This window comes from Xiphophorus couchianus, chromosome 13, assembly GCF_001444195.1.
Source record: "Xiphophorus couchianus chromosome 13, X_couchianus-1.0, whole genome shotgun sequence".
NCBI classification, from domain to species: domain Eukaryota; kingdom Metazoa; phylum Chordata; class Actinopteri; order Cyprinodontiformes; family Poeciliidae; genus Xiphophorus; species Xiphophorus couchianus.
The window spans coordinates 25625629-25646009 of record NC_040240.1 but is presented as its reverse complement, the minus strand read 5'-3'; the positions used below and the strand labels follow the sequence as shown (position 1 = coordinate 25646009).

Genomic DNA, 20381 nt, shown 5'->3' with positions numbered 1-20381 from the left:
CTTTTATTCTTTAGATTGGTTATTTTTCTTTCTGGTTACATGAACTGGTTCTGGTTCTGGTTCTTTCTGTAAAAGCTCCTGGATGTTTTTACTGAGAAGTTAAACTGAAAGCAAAAAACTTGAAGTTTTCATTTTAAGATGTGAATCATGTTTAAAAATTTCATCATAACTTTCAAACCAGCCGAACTGGAAGACCAGAACCAGGCCGTCCAAAGCCATCCTGAGGGCCGCCGGTGGCCCGCGGGCCGCACGTTGGACACCCTGGTTTAGAATAAAATGTAAAAATAAATTAAAAAATGTTTCATCATGTTAACATCTGATAACAACAATCAGTTATTACAATAATGTTTCTTTAATCTCAGACTTTTTCCTCAACATTTGGACTTTATTCTGAGATAAAACCGGAAAATCTGAACCAGAACCGAACCCTTCCAGCTGGTCCTCGCTCTGCCGCCCAGAACTTCGCTCCTCCTGCGGCTGAAACTGCGCCAGAATCCCCGAGCGACGGGATCTACGGTCCTGGCTGACAACGTCACTTCCTGTCTGCCGGCCTGAAAGTTTCACTTTCTGTTCAGCCCGGAGGTTCAGAGTCCGCTGGTTCCGACCGACATTAGAGGCCCCGGACCCCCAGCGGCGTGATGGCGTTCAGATACCCCGAAGCCCGGAGAGACCTGAACCAGGTGAGTCCGGCCTGCTGGGCTCGGCTCGGCTCGGCTCGGTTCGGTTCGGTTCGGTTCGGGTCTGCTGCTCAGGTGCGCAGCGAGACAGGTAGAGGCTGAGGGAGGCTCCGGGTCGGAGCTCAGGCAGAAACCAGCATCATTACTGATAATTAATTATCAATAATCAGTTTTGGAGCTGCAGGAAGAGGAGCTTCCGACCCGCTTTCACTTTCCCTTCCTGGTTCTGATCCGGACGGTTTGGGTGCAGGAGAGCCAGGCTCAGACCAGAGCAGAACCGGGCCAGGGCCGGATCCAGGGTCCTTGGGGCCCAGGGCCGGATCCAGGGGCCCGGGGGCCCAGGGCCGGATCCTGAACCACCACAGTTTAAACCAGTTCATCCTCCCAAAGAACTGGTTCTCAATCCAGTTCAGTCAGTTAAAAAAATGTGTTCATGTTCATAGTTCAGTTGTATGACCTGAAGTAACTAAATGGAGGTTCAGGCTCTTCTTGCTCTGATTTAATGACGTCAGATTGTTGCTCTCCTCCGCTGGTAAAACTTGGTGGAAGGTAGAACTTTTCCATCCTGCAGCCTGAACCTTTGACTCTGTGAGTCTCCCTGTGATCCGGTTTGGAGCCCCAAAGCTTCGTCCTGGCGCCGTTTCGTTCAGCCTGCAGGTTTGGTGTGAAGCTGCTGCTGCACAGTTTTTGCTCAGAGCTTCTCGGTACCAACGGAACATCCGGAACCAGAAGATCCGTTTCAGAGCCAGACTCTGATTGTTTGTTTGTGGAACAGGTGGATGATTACCACGGAACCAAGATCCCGGATCCTTACGCCTGGCTGGAGGACCCGGACAGCCCGGAAACCATGGTAACGCCCTCTTCCTGCAGAACCCCCCCCCAGTGGTTTCGGGTCTGATCCGATCTGTTGGCTGCGCAGGCGTTCGTGGAGGAGCAGAACCAGCTGACCATGCCGTACCTGGAGGGCTGCGCGGTCCGGGCCCGGTTCCAGCAGCGCCTCACCGAGCTCTACGACTACCCCAAGTTCAGCTGCCCCTACAAGCGGGGGTCCAGGTACACAGCAGCCGGGCCGACCCGGGTCTGGACCGGGTCCGAACCGGATCCGAACCGGATCCCGTTCTCTTCCCACACAGAAAACTCTGGTTGAACTCGGAGTTCAGAACAAGTCCACATTCTAATTAAAAATGTTTTATTTTTATTTAGTTGATCATGAAAACATTTAAAAATGTGAAATAAATCTTTTCTAGATGTAACCTGAGTTTAACAGCAGAAAATTAATTCATTTTATTTGGGCCGAGCGGTTCAGGAAGCTTCTGTAATATTTATATTATGTACCATTTATAAGAACAATATTTATTTTAAAACAATTATTTATATCTGAGTTTTTACAGCGTTATGCAGTAAACACTGTAAAAAGTTCAGCTCTCTGGTTCAGATGATCCTGAAGGTTTAAAACAGAAATAATTTTAACAAAATGTTAAAATTATTGCAGCATTTTAAATGAAATGTAACAAAGTAACATATTAATAAAAATAAAATACTACCATAATGAAGTCATAGTATTAAGAGAATAAACTTGTAGAAGAATAAAGTCAAAATAATGAGAATGAAGTTGTAATAATAATATTAGTCATAAAACTGCAACTTTATTCTTGTATATTTATTTATTAGTTTTATTGGTTTGTTAATAAAGTTATTTTATTTTGAAGCGTTCCCATGCTAACAGGAGAAGCTAACTGGTCAAGTTGATCAGGTTTGGTGTCAGAAAACCTTCAAGTGTTTTAAACTTCAGTTTAAAGCAGAAAATAAGAATTTAATGAAATAAATGTAATAAAAATGTGATTTTAACTGAACCTGAACTGGTTTTCATCCAGTTCAGGAGCGACGGCGTTCTACACGAACTCTGGAGGTTTACACATTTTATTCCAGATTATTCCAGATCAGACATTCCAGATTATTCCAGATTCTCCCTGCAGGTATTTCTACTTCCACAACGCGGCCTCCAGAACCAGGACGTTCTGTACGTCCAGGACTCGCTGGACGCGCCGGCCTCCGTGTTCTTTGACCCGAACTCGCTCTCTGAAGACGGAACCGTGGCGCTGAAGAGTGAGTCCGGCTCAGAACCGCTGCAAGAACCGCTCCAGAACCGCTCTAATCCTCTGTCTCCTCAGTGGGCCGGCTGTCCTGAGGAGTGTGAGTACTTTGGCGTACGGGCTGAGCAGTTGCCGGGTCAGACTGGGTCACGCTGCGCTTCCTGACCCGGTCGGTCTGGCGCCGCTGCCCGATGTTCTGGGAGCGGGTCAAGTTCAGCTGCCTGGCCTGGACCCCACGACGCCCGGCGGCGTTTTCTTTCTACAACTGCTATCCGCGTCAGGACGGCAAGGCTGACGGTCAGAACCACGCACCGACCCGGATCTGGTTCTGACAACAAACCAGAAACCGCCCAGGTCTGGCTCCAGATCAGAACCCCGACCTACAGAACCAGAGTAAACCAGTTTCCTGTCGTCCCTCAGGCACCGAGACCACGACATCCAACATCAACCAGAAGCTCTTCTTACCATCGGATCGGACCGAGCAGTCCGACGACGTTCTGGTGGCCCGAGTTCCCGGACCATCCCAAATGGCACAGCTCGGTTTACGGTGAGTCCGACCAGAACCAGGTTCTGATCCAGAAACCAAAACCAAGTGCATTCACTCTGAGACGGGCCGGACCACCAGACCACCAGAACCATCAGAACCCTGCAGAGTAATAACCGATTCTGGTTTTCATCCCACAACCACTAATTATGGGCCCAGAACCAGTCCAGGGTCCAATCAGAACCAACCTGATTCAGACATTTTCATAAAATATTTACGGATCAGAACCGGTCCAAACTGGTTCATATCGGGTCGGAACCAGATCTAGTTCTGCTGTGTTTAATGACCTGGAGAAAAAACTCTGATTTCTGTGTCAACCTGGTTCTGGTTATGGTTCTGGTGCGTCAGTGGGTCCAAATATTTAAGGTTGTTTTGGTGTGAATTTCTGCAGATCTGAAACTTTCCAGGTTCGACTCGTTAGAGAATCCGGTTCCAGGTTTAGTTCTTCTGGGTTTTGGACCCGGCTGACGCTGCGTGTTCGGGTTTCTGCTGCAGGTCTCAGATGACGGCCGGTACGCGGTTCTGTCCAGTCACCGAGGGCTGCCGACCCGTCAAACCGGCTCTGGTACTGCCGACCTGCAGGCGCTTCCGGACGGGATCCAAGGTGGGTCAGGATCCCTGGATACCAGACCGGACCGGGCTGACTGGGAACCGGACCGGACCCGGGCTGACCATACTGGACTGGACCGGACCAGACCGGGCTGACCGGACCGGACCGGACTGGACCAGACTGGACCGGACCTGACTGGACCGTACCGGACCGGACTGCAGCAGCTGCTCTGCTTCGGTTCATGTTAGTGAAGCTTCTGAGTTTCTGAGGAACAACAAGAATTTCAACAAGTGAAGAAACTTCAGGATGAAACTCTGAGAAAATGTGAACCTGAGTGAATGAATGAATGAATGAATGAGTTAATGAGTGAATGAATGAGTTAATGATGAATGATTAATGAATGATGAATGACTGAGTTACATGAGTGCCTGAATGCGTTTAATGCTGCCTGCGTTCCTGCCGCCTGCGTTCTGCCTGCCTGCCTGCCTGCGTTCCTGCCTGCTCCTGCCGCGTTCCTGTGCCTGCTGCGTTCCTGCCTGCCTGCGTTCCTGCCTGCCTGCCTGCCTGCGTTCTGCGTGCCTGCCTGCGTTCCTGCCTGCCCTGCGTTCCTGCCTGCGTTCCTGCCTGCTGCCTGCCTGCGTTCCTGCCTGCCTGCCTGCCTGCGTTTCACCTGCCTGCGTGCCTGCCTGCCTCCCTGCGTGCCTGCCTGCCTGCCTGCCTCTGTTCTCTGCTCTGCTCGGTGTGCCCCTGCGTCGTTTTCGCCGGTGGCTTCCCTCCGCGGTCACCACTCCTTCACTTGTTTTTCCTCTGGAGTCGTTCTCCTCCCACAGAAATCCCGGCACCGGACCGGTTCTGTTGCGTTCTGCAACCACGACTCAGGTGGAACTTTGCTGCCGGCGACTTTGACTCATCCCATTTATTTCTTCCTGAATAAACACGACGTTTCCTGGTTTCTGAAGCAGAATTTCCATTACGGTGGAACGATTACATCACGATTAATCGATTATTGAGATAATTAATCCATAGTTAACTGGAGCGAACCAACAATCAGTAGTGAAGCAACACTGTAAAATATAAAGATTTAAGATTAAAAACTTCTTTGACTCTTCAAGGACTTTATGATCTAATTATGAATCAGTTGATGAAAACAATAATCAGCAGGTCGGTTCTGCTCGGTTCTGATCTTCAGCCTGAACTTTCACAGGTTGAAGTTAGAAGGATTTTTATCTGCAGATCAAACGGTCGCTATGGAAACGCTGCTGTTGACTTTTAGACATCTAATGTTGATTTTCTCATTTAAAGAAACAAAATGATTTCTTTATTTGGATCTTTTAACATTTTTCTAATATTGTATAAAACAGCAGTTAAATGAAAAATCTAAAGAAAGTGGCAATTTTCTGATCCAATCGATTAATCATTAAAATAATTGATGAAAATGTGAATTAATCCTGATAAAAATCTTTATGATGATGTTCAGCAGCAGTTGCTTCGCTGGCTGGGTTCTGCAGAGGTTCTGTTGGTTCTGTTGGGTTCTCTGTGTGCAGCTGATGAAACTCCAGTTCGGCCTGCGGACCTTGTTGTGTTGTGGGAGGTTTCGGCGCCGGCTGTGGCCACTTCCTGCTGTGTGGTTGTGAAAGTGTTCTGGTTCTGCAGGTCTGCTGCCGTGGGTCCGGCTGGTGGACAACTTCGAGGCGCAGTACTCCTACGTGACCAACGAGGGCAGCGTGTTCACGTTCCGCTCCAACCTGGACGCGCCGCGCTACCCGCCTCATCAACATCGACATCCAGAACCCGGACCAGCAGAACTGGACCAACGCTGATCCCGCAGCACGAGAAGGACGTCCTGGGTGAGCAGCCGCCCGGCCCGGCCCGGTTCAGCCCGGTCCCGCCCTTCGGCTGGTTCCGGTGCCGGGAATGAAGGGAAAAGTCCGCCAGCAGCAGACATACGCAGAGCTCTCGTCCTCAGAACCGCAGTCCGGAGCGTTGCGAAAGCCTTTCTGTGAATTCCTGGCCGGCGTTTCCATGACGACCGACCACAGAGACCAGGAAGTGGTGGCCAGAGGAAACTCTGCGGAAAGCGAAACTGGTCTCAGACGCCAGCGGCTGCGTCCACGCCGGTGGAGGGAATCAGATCAAACTGCAGAAGCTCTGAATTTATAACAGTTTCAGTTTCTTCCCCTCTGACCTCTGGATCCGACCTGACCTCTGCCCTCTGGCCTGCAGGCTTCGTCTCCTGTGTGAACCAGCGCCACCTGCTGGTGAACTACGTCCACGACGTGAAGGACGTGCTGCAGCTGTTCGAGCTGAGCAGCGGCCGCCTGCTGCAGGAGCTGCCGCTGGACGTGGGAACCGTCGCCGGGGTCAGCTGCAAGAAGAAACACTCAGAGTTCTTCTACAAGTTCACCTCCTTCACCACGCCGGGTAAACCACCGCTGACCTCTGACCTCTGACCCCCTGCCTCCAGCTGACCCTCTGCTCTCCATCAGGGATCATCTACCACTGCGACCTGAGCCGGCCCGACCCGGAGCCCCGGGTCTTCAGGGAGGTCGAGGTCAAAGGCAATCAACCAGGAGGACTTCCTGACCAGCCAGGTGAGCTCCGCCCCCTTCTGGACACCTGGACCCGACCCGAAGGTTCGGCCAGAACCGGGACAGAAACACATTTTCTTGATCATTTGAACTTTTGGTCCATTTTTCCACCAATCCCGTCCGTGGCTCAGAGTGATGTCAGGGCGGCCATCTTGTTTTTACAGCTTCTGTTTACTTAAGTTTGATCAACTCAACAACAAAGTCAGAATAATCCGGAGATAAAGTCTTAAAGGGCCAGTACCAAAGGCACTGAACGTTTCCTGCCCTCAAACTTTTATTTCCATTTTAGAAAAGAAATCGATATTTTAAAAATTTAAATCACAAATCGGTTCTGGTCAAAGAAAAATGAGATTTTATGTTTAAGCCTGAGGTTCTGCTGTTCGAACCTGCTGGTTCTGTCGGGTCTCAGAAACCCAGCAGGAGGTCCGATCCGACCCCTGAAGTTCTAACTGGGTTCTTCCTGGTTCTACTGGCTTTGGGTCAGCTGGCTGATCAGAACAGATCCAGATGATTCCGGGTCCAAACAGAACCAGGCCGATCTGTGAGGAAACATTTCCACCTGCTGGTGAAAAGCAGCAACTGCAGCCAAGCAGAAACTGGACCAGAACCAGAATAACTCAGCCAGAACCAGGAGAAACTGGACCAGAACCAGCAGAACTAAGCCAGAACCAGGAGAAACTGGACCAGAACCAGAATAACTCAGCCACGACCAGCAGAAACTGGACCAGAACCAGCAGAACTAAGCCAGAACCAGGAGAAACTGGACCAGAACCAGCAGAACTCAGCCAGAACCAGGAGAAACTGGACCAGAACCAGCAGAACTAAGCCAGAACCAGCAGAACTGAGCCAGAACCAGGAGAAACTGGACCAGAACCAGCGTTTTTCTTAGGAATCTTTGGAAAGTTCTGGTAGAAAATGGACTGGTTTCAGTGAAGTCAGTCCATCCTTAATGTTCTGGACGGTTCAGTCCGTTTACCTGGTTCTGACGGGTCAACACTGAGCCCAGATGACTCATTTCTGTAGAACCTGAAATTCTCCCCAAGTTCTGATGGATTCTGGACCTCACGGATCGGAGGTTCTCTTCGGTTCTGACCTGTCAGTCTCCTATAACCCACCAGAGCCGGGTCGGTTCCGACCCGTGCGTCTCTCCCAGGTTTTCTACCCCAGTAAGGACGGAACCAGCGTTCCCATGTTCCTGGTCCACTCCCGGGACCTGAAGCGGGACGGAACCAACCCGGTCTTCCTGTACGGCTACGGCGGCTTCGAGAACTCCATCCAGCCGTACTACAAGTGAGCCACATCGGCCGGTTCCGAACGGGTTCTGGACCAGAACCGGGCCGCTTTGTGTTGCAACCCGGTTCTGGACCAGCGGCCGGTCCGGTTCGAATGTTTCTTTCTTCTCAGCGATTTGAACGTGTCGGTATCGGGATCCGGGTCTCAGTTGTGATTCTGGTTCTGACCCAGTGTGGCCTACCTGCTGTTCGTGAGACACCTGGGCGGAGTTCTGGCCGTGGCCAACATCCGGGGCGGCGGAGAGTACGGCCTCACCTGGCACAAAGGTACCCGCCGGCTCTGGTTCTGGACCCGGCTCTGGTTCCGGTTCTGTTCTAAAGATGTTCTCCGTCTGCAGCCGGAACCTTGGAGCGGAAGCAGAACTGCTTCGACGACTTCCAGAGCGCGGCGGAGTTCCTGATCCGGGAGCGGTTCACCTCGGCCAGCCGGATCGCCATCAACGGAGCGTCCAACGGCGGCCTGCTGGTCGGTGAGTCGGGTTCTGGACCCGGTTCTGCAGAACCTTCACCGGGGTGTTGTAGGGCTGCCGATGTTTGAGCAATTCATGGAATATTTCCTTTTCTCCCGCCGTGCTCTCCGGGTCAGCCGGGCGGCCATCTTGGTTCCCCAACATTTTACTGAAGCAGAAACATTTGAGTGAAAATAGTCAAAACCTTCCGGTTTGGTTTTCTTGCTGCCGCTGCTCTGTTCCGGACTCGGTGAAGTTCTGCTGGTTCTGTTGCAGCCGCCTGCATGATCCAGCGGCCGCAGCTGTTCGGATGCGTCGTCGCCGAGGTCGGAGTTCTGGACATGTTGAAGTTCCACAAGTTCACCATCGGACACGCCTGGACCACCGACTACGGCTGCGCAGACGACCCGGAGCAGTTCCAGTGGCTCATCAAGTAAGAACCAGAACAGAACCAGAACCAGGAACAGAACCAGAACAGAACCAGGAACAGAACTAGAACCAGAACAGAACCAGAACCAGGAACAGAACTAGAACCAGAACAGAACCAGGAACAGAACCAGAACCAGGAACAGAACTACAACCAGGAACAGAACCAGAACAGAGCAGAACCAGAACAGAACCAGGAGCAGAACCAGAACAGAACCAGAACCAGGAACAGAACTACAACCAGGAACAGGAACAGAACCAGGAACAGAACCAGAACAGAGCAGAACCAGAACAGAACCAGGAACAGGAACAGAACCAGAACAGAGCAGAACCAGGAGCAGAACCAGAACAGAACCAGAACCTCTCTGTCCTCAGAAACATGAATATCCTAAAACTTCAAACGGCTGAAATATTTCTGAACTTTTCCCTTTAGGATTTCACATTAGATTTAGTTTATATATATCTATATCTATATATATATATATATCTATATCTATATATATATATATATCTATATCTATATATATATATATCTATATATATATAGATATATAGATATGTATTGAAGTTTTTACTGACATTAAATGTTTAGATTTTTTGCTTTGCTTAAATGTTTTGGTTATTTAGAGTCAAATAACAGCAATAATTAAAGAAATGCTAATGTTCATTTTTAAGTTTTAATATTTTCACCATTTTATTCCTTCATTTATGAAAGTTTCTGCTCCAAACTAAATATTTAGTTAGGAAGTTAGTGAGGTTCCAACTAACCAGCTGAAGTCTGAGCTAATAATTTAGTTTGAGAAATAAATATTTCATTTAGTCTAAAATAATGGTTTTTATTTTGCTCACTAAATATTTACTTTCAAAATAAATATTTAATTCCAAACTAAATATCTATTTTTCAAACTGAATGTTTAGCTCAGATCTAAACATTTAGGTTCCAAACTAAATATTACATTTAGAAGCTAAATATTTAGTTTGTGAATTAAATATGTAACCAATGGATTATGGCCGAGGAGTTCAGGTGAGAAAGAGCACCACCTGCAGGCCGAGTTCAGTTTGCAGTTACATCACTAAAACATTTAGAAATTAAAAACAAAAACCAAGATGGCAGAATGTATTAATTTTAGGATAAATACTGCAATATATTCACTAATTATATTATATTGTTCGCAGTTTACTAAAGTATTTTTTTATCTATTCTTTATCATTTTGCATGAAATTCCAGACTTTCTGTAAATTAGTTCTAACTTTTATTAAAATGCGTCATTTGTCCAGAGTCTGCAGAGAAATTAAAAAGTGTATTTTGGCTGAACTGTAGTTATAAAATCTTTGAGTTTTAGTTTCATGGAAAACTCAAGCAGTGAGAAAAAACCAGCAAAAACCATCAAAACCCGTCAAAAACCAGCAAAAAACCAGCAAAAAACATCAAAAACCATCAAAACCCGTCAGGCAGGAAAACATGTTGATTCTTTGTGCATTTTGGTGAAAACCTGAAGCGACAGATTGATGGAATTTGCCGTCTGAGGGCCACACAGAAAGTTACGGCGGGCCGTATTTGGCCCCCGGACCTTCAGGTGCTGTAGAACCTCCGGGCTGGTTTGAGCAGCCCAGTCTGCATCAGAACCAGCAGAACGGGTCTGGACTCTGTCCTGTCTGCAGGTACTCTCCCCTCCACAACCTGCCGGAGGCGCCGTACTCCGGCCCGCAGTACCCGGCCGTCCTGCTGCTGACGGCGGACCACGACGACCGCGTGGTTCCGCTGCACACGCTGAAGTTCTGCGCGGCGCTGCAGCGCGGCGTGGGCGGCAGCCCGCAGCAGCGCCGGCCGCTGATGCTGCGCGTCGACACCCGCAGCGGACACGGCGCCGGGAAGCCCACGGCCAAGGCCATCCTGGAGGACACGCACATCTTCGCCTTCATCGCCGAGACGCTGCAGCTCCACTGGAAGGACTGAAGCTCAGAGTCCAGATCCGGCTCTGAATGAAAGCTGTCCACCTTCAGTAAAACCTCCGCTGGTCCAGAGTCAGGAAGAGATCCAGAGATCCACTGAGGGATCTACACTGAACAAAGAAAAACATGATCCAACTGTAAAACATTTATTCAAATTAAGTTTGTCAGATTTACTTTATTTACATTTGTTTACCATGACACCTTAAGAAACTTGATATTTTGGACAAACTAACAAATTAACTCAATTTAATTTGGATCTGTTGTTTTATTTTTTCAGTGTAGATTCAGGATCAGAACCGGAAAAAAAGTTTCAATCTTTGACTCACTATAATAAAATACAGTTTTAAATGTAAATTTAATAACTTGATTGTTTAAGCATTTTTTCCTGCAGTAAATTGATCTTCCAGGACAAAATTACATTAAAAAAAAACTTGTGATATTTAGATCTATTTTTCATCCCACAGATGGAAACATCCATCTTTATTTTCTGCAAAAGTTTCATGTTTTTCTTAATTTTAAAACCTAAAAACAAAAATAAAACGTGACTCTTTAAAAATAAGACATTTCAAAATATTCACTTCTTGCAGATTATTTCACTTCAGACATTTTCCTGTGAGAATTTAAATGATCTGCCAGTGGAATTAGTAATTTAATGTCTCACTGAAACGTTACTGAGTTAGTTTGTCTTGTTTTATAGTTTTCTGAGACATTTGCACTAAATTACTTGGTATGACGTGTTTTTGCAGTGCAGCTGGTCTTGACGTTGATCCAGAAAACTTTTCTTTGAGTTCTGCTGAGATGAATCTGCAGCTGCTGGTTGCAGGAAACCTCTGAAGGATTTCAGTTACCATGGCAACAGTCTGGAGCAGTTTCAGCTGGATTATTTTGTAATAAACTGCAGCAAGAATCTGAATCGCTCCATAAATCACATTTGGTGAATGAAGTTCTGCTGCAGTGCCGTCAGCAGCCACTGGATGGCAGCGTGTCTCTGCAGAAGCAGCTCCAGCAGCGGCGGCGCTCAGGGGTCAGAGGTGAAGCGGTGAGCAGGGTCTCTGCGGTGCTGTTGGTTCTGGCGGGTCGCTCAGTTTAATCTGATGTCATCCTGAAGCGTCTGGTGGAGGATTAGCAGGCAGAGCGCCGCCGGGCCGCAGGTTCTGAATCTGGTTCTGAATGAGGTTCTGAAGACAAAGGCGAGAATAATGAGGGGAACGGGCCGGGCCGGGCCGCAGCAGGATCCCTGAGGAACTCCAAGCCTTCATCTCCTTCATTCAGTTTCTCCTCCACGAAGCTCAGATTAGCTCCTAAAGCCGCTTTGGGCTGCCGAGCAGACCGGACCAGACCGGATCAGAACTTTAGAAGTTTCTCCTTCACAGCAGCTTAGCGATGGACCTGCGCTCCGTTAATCTGCTCTCCCTGGAGCCCGGCGGCTCCTCGCCGACCCGAACAGAACAGAGGAAAACCAGTTAGACTTCGACTGACTTTATTGTCATTTTGCATGCACAGGGTGAATACAGAACCAAATTTCATTGTATACGGCTCAGGACAATGTTTTTGAGCTTCCAATGTTGTGAGGTTACTCCAGAATAAAATAAAATACAGTATAAAATATGAATATAAATATGAATATAAAATATAAAGTGCAGGACTGACAGTAAAATAGAAGTTACTTAGCTCTGTACATGTGCAAGGTATGAAGTGGAGACCAGTTTTTGAGTGCAGTCCAGTTAAGAGTTCAGCAGTCTGATGGCAAGTGGGAAAAAGCTGTTTCAGAACCTGGTGGACCTGCACCGGATGCTGCAGAACCTGTTTCCAGAGGGCAGCAGGGAGAACAGTCCATGGTGGGGGTGTGAGGGGTCACTGACGATGTTTCGGCCTCGGGACACGCAGCGCTGGGATGAAATGTCCTGAATGGAGGGAAGGGGGGCCCGGATGATCCTCTCTGCTGTCCGCACCACTCTCCTCACGTTCTTCCAGTCGGAGGCGCTGCAGCCTCCACACCACACAGAGAGGCAGCTGGTCAGAATGCTCTCTATGGTGCTTCTGTAGAACGTCTTGAGGATGGGCGGGGGCAGGTGTGCTCTTCTCATCCTCCGCAGGAAATACAAACGTTTCTGTGCCCTCTTGGCCAGAGACGTGGTGTTCACAGTCCAGGTGAGGTCGTTAGTGATGTGCACCCCCAGGAATTTGGTGCTGCTGACCACCTCCACAGCCGAGCTGTTGATGACCAGTGGAGCGTGGCTGGGCCGGTTCTTCCTGAAGTCGACGATCATCTCCTTCGTCTTGTCAACGTTCAGGATCAGGCTGTTGTCTCTGCACCAGTCCACCAGCTGCTCCACCTCCTCTCTGTAGTCCAGGTCGTTGTCGTCTCTGATGAGGAGTTATATCATAACCAGACCAGAACCCAGAACCAGAACTGTGTTCTCCTTGGGCTGTGGGTTCTCTGGCTTCCTCCCTCAGTCCAAAGACATGCAATTAGTGTCTCTGAAACGATTAGTTGTGATTAATCAATTATTGAAATATTACTAATTTAGTAATCGATTATTCATTAAACTCAAGACGATTTCCAGTCAAACACCAAGTCAGAGCAGCAATGAAGCCAAACAGAAACACTGAATGCTCCAGTTAATGATTAACCGATTAATAAATGAGTTGATATTGTTTCAATAATTGATTAATCGTGTCAGACCTAGTTTAAGTGTTTAGCTGTTGAGCTGCTCTGATGCTAACAGACTGAACAGACTCAGGTTTCCGGTTTGAAAAAGATGGCGGCAGCTTCACATTTCCCGCTGAACAGTTGCAGTTAGTAAGTTGCTGTCTGGGTTCAGTGGGTTCAGTGGGAGTGGATGAAAGCGGCGTCCTGCGTGGGCGGCTCCACAGATGAAACTCCAATAAGAGCTAATATTCAGAGTATTGATCGCTGCTGCACCTTTATGACAGAAAGATGATGACGTCATTGTGTTTTTATTCACTGTGACCTCAGTTGCTGCTGCGCTTCCCACGCAAACATCATCTGCACTTCCGGTCACTTCCTGCGGTCACGTGACCAGGTGACGCAATCTGCGTCTTCAGGGAGGATCTCTGCAGGACGTGACGTCATACTGGGCTCCAGTTAGCATTCAGTTCTTCCGGTCCTCAGCGCGTCGCTTCCTTCCGGCTTCACGTCACAAACTCCAAGGAAAATAAAATCACAAGTCGGTCCAATTATCTTTGGACTTTCCAAAATACCTGGAATGTAAATCTAAAAAGTTTTAGTCTGAAATAAAGAGCTAGCAGCTAGCTCAACGTTTAGCTAGCAACCTAATTATTTAGTTGGCTAGTTGAATATATGAGGCTAAAAATAAATGGAAAATAAATGTTAAAGCTAAATATTATCAACGATGAATATCGTGGTGAGTTTTTCCTCTGAGACTAAATAACCGAAACGTTGCTTAATTTTTTTACTCTGAGTTGATTCAGCATCTGAAGAGGCGGAACCGGCTGCTGGTGTTGGACTTTTTTAATAACACGTTTAAATATTGCAACAGCCATCAGATTTCCTTCAGTCAGGTAAAAATGATTATCAATCTGTTTTATATTCCAAATGTAACCAGTAAAACTTTTCCACGGTGAGCAGATATTAGATCAACACGTTATTCAAACAAATTATAAAAATAGATTTGGCATTTCAGATACATATTTACAGTATTAAACATCAAAACTGGAAACGTGGAGCTGGGCTGAGTGAAGAAGAAGAAACCCAAACGACCCGGACCGTGAGCTCACCGCGCAGAGGAGGAGGAGGAGGAGGAGGAGGAGGAGAAGAAGAAGTGCAACAACATCATTATTACAGCAGGAATCACACAGGCTGCCACAGAACCAGCGAGTCCAGTTAAAGTTCAGGAACGCACAGATACTGTGTACCGACAGTTCAAACATCCCTCTGCCGGTTCCGAGTCCAAACCCAACAGAACCGGACGAATAAAACCTTTCTCTGTGGAGACAATAAATATGGATAAATATGTTTACAGCAGGACGGCCCCCAGGGGGCGCAGCGCCTGGAAAACACCACGAACTGAAAAACATTTCTGTCCCTGTCTGATCAATCAATCAATCAATCAATCAATCAATCAATCAATCATATTTCACACACAGAGTGAAATATTTTAATCTTTTCTTTCTAGTAGTTCTAATGATTTTGGCTCAGAATGAAAATCCAAAATCTGCTTCACATAAAAAATAATAAACATTAAATAAAGTAAAACAAGAGCCTGAAATCCCAAAAACTCACAGAAAACCTGAACATTCAAATTATTTAAAAAAATGAATTAAAGACTGAAATCCCAAAATTTATTGTCTCAGAAAATCTAATATTAATAAATGAACAAAAAAACCTGAAATTCAGTGTCAGAAAATCATAACAAGAAAATCAAATAAAATGAAATAAATAGGAGACAAAAAATTGTCACAGAAAATCTGAATATTAAAATAAATAGATAAATAAAGTATTAAAAACCCAAAATTTTGTCTCTCAGAAAATTAGAATATTACATGAGATCAATAAGATGATATTTTAAGCAGAAATATCAGAATTCTGGGAAACATTTTTGTCTTTTTTCTCTCAGTTCCTCCAGATTCTCCCTGTTGCTGCGGCATCTTTTCCTACCACACTTTTTCCTTCCACTCAATCTTCCGTTAATATGCTTGGATACAGAACTCTGAACAACGAGCTCCTTCAGCGTCTTGGTGTCACGCCACCACTTCTCAATGTTCAGATCCAACTTTGGCTTTTCCTTCTCTGAGGTTTAATCATCAGAATTACAAGAAGTTTCTGAAATCTGACAGAAAAAACGGAATTTTTTCTGATATTCCAGTTTTTTGAGCTGAACCTGTAAACACAGAAACATGAGGACTGTTACTGAAATGACGTCCAGCACAAAGAAAACCAGGAAAAAGCACCAAGGAGAAGAAAAACCCGACAGTTTCAACATTTTCCAGCGTCTGTTTCTGATTGGGCCACCACTGAAGCCCCGCCCACAAGGCCCGCTCCAGTTGGTCGGTCAGATCAACGTGGAAACACGAGTCCTTCTGCCAAGGTTTGTCATAAAGGGACATTCCACCAAACCTGTCCGTCCGGGGCTCTGATTGGCCAGAGGGAGCGGCAGAGGTCACAAAGGTCACATGACATCACTCCTTTGGGGTCCTTGGGTCGCGCCACTCACCTCCTCTTGAAAACAGGAAGAAGGGATGAAGGAATGGAAGAGGAGTCAAGCGTCCGCTGGCCTGTCCTCCAGGGCGGACGCTCCCCGCTCGTCTCCTCCTGCACACCTGTGTGAGGCGCCGCAGCCGCAGCCAGGTGAGTCCCGGTCAGACCTGGACCCCCCGGTCAGACCTGGACCCCCCGGCCGTGCATCTGGATCACCTGCGCCCGCAGCGTCTGGATGGCGGCCAGGATCAGCTTCTGGTGGTCCAGGGAGGTGACGCCCAGGCTCAGCACGTCTCTGCAGAGACACAGACACTCAGAAGCTACGGCCTACGGCGCGCCATTAGTGACTAAACTAAGACTATCACACACCAGGCGGCGGCTACTTCCATGCAGCGGGAGGTTACATCCATTCTAAGACCTAATCAAAGATCAGCTGGCTTCGCTGAGAAGGAAACTACTAGCTACTGTTAGCTTTGGAGAGGCTAAGGACTAGCATGCTGGGAATAATGTAGCCACTGGATTGGCTACTTCCTAACACCATCACATCACATCAATCCTAACATCAGCCTCCCATAGGCTAACTTTAAGCTTTCCAATGCTAATGCTAGGCTATTGAAGGCTAATGCAGTTGATGCTGGATGACTAAAAAAACCCAGCAAACATTCTCTTCCTCTGCTAATGGCTACTAGAGGAAGTAGAATGCTACTCGTTAGCCTCTCCAATGCTAATGCTAGCTAGACCAGTAGCTTTCTTTAGAATGGATGACAGTAGATTCCGCTGGTGGCACCATATTCCTAATTTTGTCCCTACAGCGTGCCGTAGCATCCCTCAGGTGTTACTGAAGCCACTCACTGTACGGTCATGCGAGCCACAGACTCCAGGTAGCAGTATCCTGCAGCGGTGAAGTTGTCCTTGTAGCGGCTCATGTCCACGGCGTCCAGCCACTCTCCCACCGAGCTGAAGGACGGGAAGGAGGGCAGCGGCCGCTCGGCCAGGGAGATGGACGAGCTCAGCGTCCTGCGGGAGCAAAACGACGGAAACATTAGAAATCAGCCCGGCAGCCTCTGGCGAGCCGCCGCCGCCGCCGCCGCGTCCCAACCTGCGCGCCAGCGTGGACGAGCCGATGCCGTCCGGAGAGCGGACGCTCTTACTGAGCGCCGAGTGGATCTGGCTGAAGCCGGGCCGCTCCGCCCGCTCCTTCTGCCAGCAGTCCAGCATCAGCTGGTGCAGGTGGGGGGGGCAGTTGACCGGAGCCGGCAGCCTGAAGCCGTCCTCAATGGCCTTTATGACCTGCACACACACACACACACACACACACACACACACACACACACACACACACACACACACACAGGAAGTCAGGTGAGAAATTCTCCACCACTTCATCTATAATTAGCTTCATACGTGAGGGACAGCAGAGCTGTGTGTGTGTGTGTGTGTGTGTTGTCCTACTTAAAAACTTTATTAAATGACCTCTAACCTTTGTTTACAGAAAACATCTTGGGGGTCATTAATAACTCCTGGGACTGAGCTTCCAGTTTCCTCTTCCTAATGCCAGCAGTTTCTCCAGAACCGGCTGCTAACCGGACCAGACCGGACCGGACCGGACCGGACACCTGCTGCTCCTGGACCAACCAGCAGCCTCCCATTGGGAATATCTCAACGTTTTAGTTTCTGTTATCAGTTTCATTTCCTCCTGCTGGCTGGCGAACAGAACCAGAACCTTTAAAACCCAAAATACCGTCTGGATTTCTTCCTTTTTGAGCTCAGGTGGAAAAGCTCTGAGTTCTGATGGGAACATGAGGAGAACCACAAAGATCCGATCTGAACCAGATGAAGCTGAAACTAGTTCTGGGTTAAAACGAACAGTAACTTTTCAGCAGGATGTCGTAGTTTGTTTTCAGTCAATAATTCCTTTTATTTTACATTCCTTTTTACATTTATTCAAAATGTAAAAAACTGTTTGAGTTTCGGCTTCATTGCTGCTGTGATTGTGTTGCTCTTTGTTAGAGCCTCTAATTAATCAATTACTAGTTTAATAGGTTATTGAAATAATTGTTAACTAATCACCATTAATTGCTGGACCCAACATTGTATTTACAAGTTATATATTTCAGGTGAATTAATATCTATTTATCTGCAAACAGGCTTCAGTGATTATTTTTAATAAATCTGAGTGAAGGACATGAGTTCGGGGCCGGTGGCCCCTCCTGCCCCTGCGTAGCTGCAGCCCTGGTTCCTCCTCTGCTGCAGTAAACAAACGATCAGCAGCATCATTTCATAAACCCTCCATCTGAGCTTTCATAAAACGCTCCTCAGCTCCTGACATTTCCATTTAATCAGCGGCGCCGGGGAAAGGCCACGGCGGATCGCAGGCGGACGGGTCCAGCAGAAACCCGCTTATGATATAATGTCTCCATTTAAAGTGGATTAATATCTCTGCTGCTCTACAAGCTTCACCTTTCACCTCTCAATTGGAAAGTTTGATCATCGAACGGCGACTGAGAGGAAACTTCACCAAAGGTCAGCAGGAAGGTCAGAGGAGGAGCCTGATGCTGCGCAGCAACTCATGCATATTAACTCTGAACACTGCAAAACCACAAAATCACACCCAACACTTTTCATCAACATTAATAAGGAATTATTGACTGAAAACAAACTACGACATCCTGCTGAAAAGTTACTGGAAGGTTAGTTTTGTCTGATTTCAAGGACATTTGAATCTCTAGAAACTAAATCAAAATTACTTGGTAAGATTTTGTGTTTTTGCAGTGAACTCTGGGAAACGCAGCAGCGGAAAAATCTGCAGGGTTTTCCTGTGGAGCCGAAACCGTTCTGCTCCACCGACCAAGAAACCCCAAAATGAAAACCATAAACCATAAAAACCCAAAACAAAAACAATAAAAACCCAAAAATAAAACTCCAGACTGTGACTCCGGACCGGATCTGCTGCATGTCCGTCTGCAGCAGAGAAAGAACTGCTTCCTGGTTCTGGTTCAGCTGCATTAAAGGTTCTGGTTCTGGTTCAGCTGGGGAAGCTGAAGGTTTTCAGCTCTTTAGAGAGAGAAGAGGAGAATCGGGTCGGTACCGAGGCGGTCCGAGTGTCCTTAAGGGAAGCAGGATTAGTCACGCAGCTGGAGAGGCTCAGACTCCATTTGGGTCAGGAAACAGCAGCGGGTTGGGGAGGGGAACCGACTCACATCCTGGGTGCCCATGTCCCAGTAGGGCCTCTCTCCGTAGGACATGACCTCCCACATGACGATGCCGAAGCTCCAGACGTCGGAGGCCGAGGAGAAGCGGCGGTACTGGATGGCCTCCGGGGCGGTCCACAGAACCACGCTCTTCCCTCCGTGCTGCAGGGAGAACAAACGGGGTGTAAAGATCAGGGGTCAGCGCTCAGAGCCAGCTGCAGTGAAGCTCCGCCTCTCACCAGCGTGGTGTAGATGGAGTCGATCTTTTCCTCCTGAAGCGGCCTGAAGCCCGACACCTTGCAGGTCAGGTTGGAGTTCACCAGAACCTGAGAGGAACCCGATGACAGATCTGAGGTTATTCTGCCTCTACAGACACAACCACTGGCTAGCACGCTAGCTGAACAGCTAACACACAAGATAAACAGCTAACACACTAGCTAAACAGCTAGCATGCAAGCTAAACAGCTAAAATGCTAGATAAATAGTTAGCATAGCTAATCATAAACCATTAATAATAAACATTAGCTGAAAAACAGAAAAGTAAATTAGCAGTTTAGAATTAGAAATTTTATTTAGGGGAAGCTAATTGCGCTAAATGTTAATAAAATTGCTAATTGAAACGTTAGCTGTGCCAGTAGCACATTAGATGTTTGCCACATGTTAGAGTTCTACATGAATGTTTATGGTTTAATGTTCTCTAAAGTTCATATATTTTGATTCTTTCTTTGAAACCTTGTTGAAGCTAACTTCCTGTTGGAGACAGGAAGTGACCTCCTCCCGCCTCACCTTGTGCGCTGCCAGCCGTTTGTGAACGAATCCCATCTCAGTAAGATATTTCATCCCTGAAGCCACTCCGGTCAGCATGTCCATCAGCTGCATGACGCTCAGCTGGCCTTCGTGTTTCTGAGGAGACACCAGGCGGCGTTAGCTAGCTCAAAGCTCCTTCGTCAAGGTCATCAAAGTCATCAAGGTCGTGAGGGCAAAAACATGAGCGAGTGTGGAGCCGTACCCTGAGGAAGGAGTCCATGGCTCCGTTGGTCATGCTCTCCTCCACGATCATCATCGTGTTTCCTGAAGACACAGAGAGAAACGGGTCCAGTTGGTTCTGCTGGGTTAAACTCAGAGGTCGGGTTCAGGAACCCAGCAGGAGGAGATGAGAGCAGAAACAAACTGATTCATCTTTATCCTGCAGAAACAGAAACTTTTCTAGACAGAATGAATCGGCACCAGAAAACGTTGACTTCCTGCCGGACCGACTGACGGCGGCCATGATGAAAAGAACCAGTGTTATTCCCCTGAAAGTGGTCATAATGTTTTGCCTGATTGAATTAGTGTTCATCTCCAACATCAACATCACACACACACACATTTATTTATTTATTTCTACATCTAATGGCAGTTTTGGCAGGATCAGTCCTCCATAGTTAAGCCTCCAG

At 47.5% G+C, this 20381-nt stretch overlaps 1 protein-coding gene and 1 pseudogene across 1 annotated transcript in view; one reads left to right on the top strand and one right to left on the bottom strand.

Annotated features, from left to right (window-relative positions):
• The first annotated feature begins 526 nt into the window (after positions 1–526).
• Positions 527–11131, top strand: LOC114155864 (prolyl endopeptidase-like; annotated as a pseudogene).
• A 4095-nt stretch (positions 11132–15226) lies between these two features.
• Positions 15227–20381, bottom strand: part of LOC114155863 (ephrin type-A receptor 7-like) — an 82443-nt gene continuing 77288 nt past the window's right edge. Inside the window, exons 12-18 of the mRNA XM_028035945.1 lie at positions 19955–20016; positions 19732–19848; positions 19185–19271; positions 18955–19107; positions 16854–17044; positions 16607–16771; positions 15227–16049 (exon numbers count right to left, since the gene is read on the bottom strand). Of these exons, the coding sequence (XP_027891746.1) occupies positions 15935–16049; positions 16607–16771; positions 16854–17044; positions 18955–19107; positions 19185–19271; positions 19732–19848; positions 19955–20016 (890 nt within the window). The 3' untranslated portion in view covers positions 15227–15934. The remainder of the gene's footprint in view (positions 16050–16606; positions 16772–16853; positions 17045–18954; positions 19108–19184; positions 19272–19731; positions 19849–19954; positions 20017–20381) is intronic.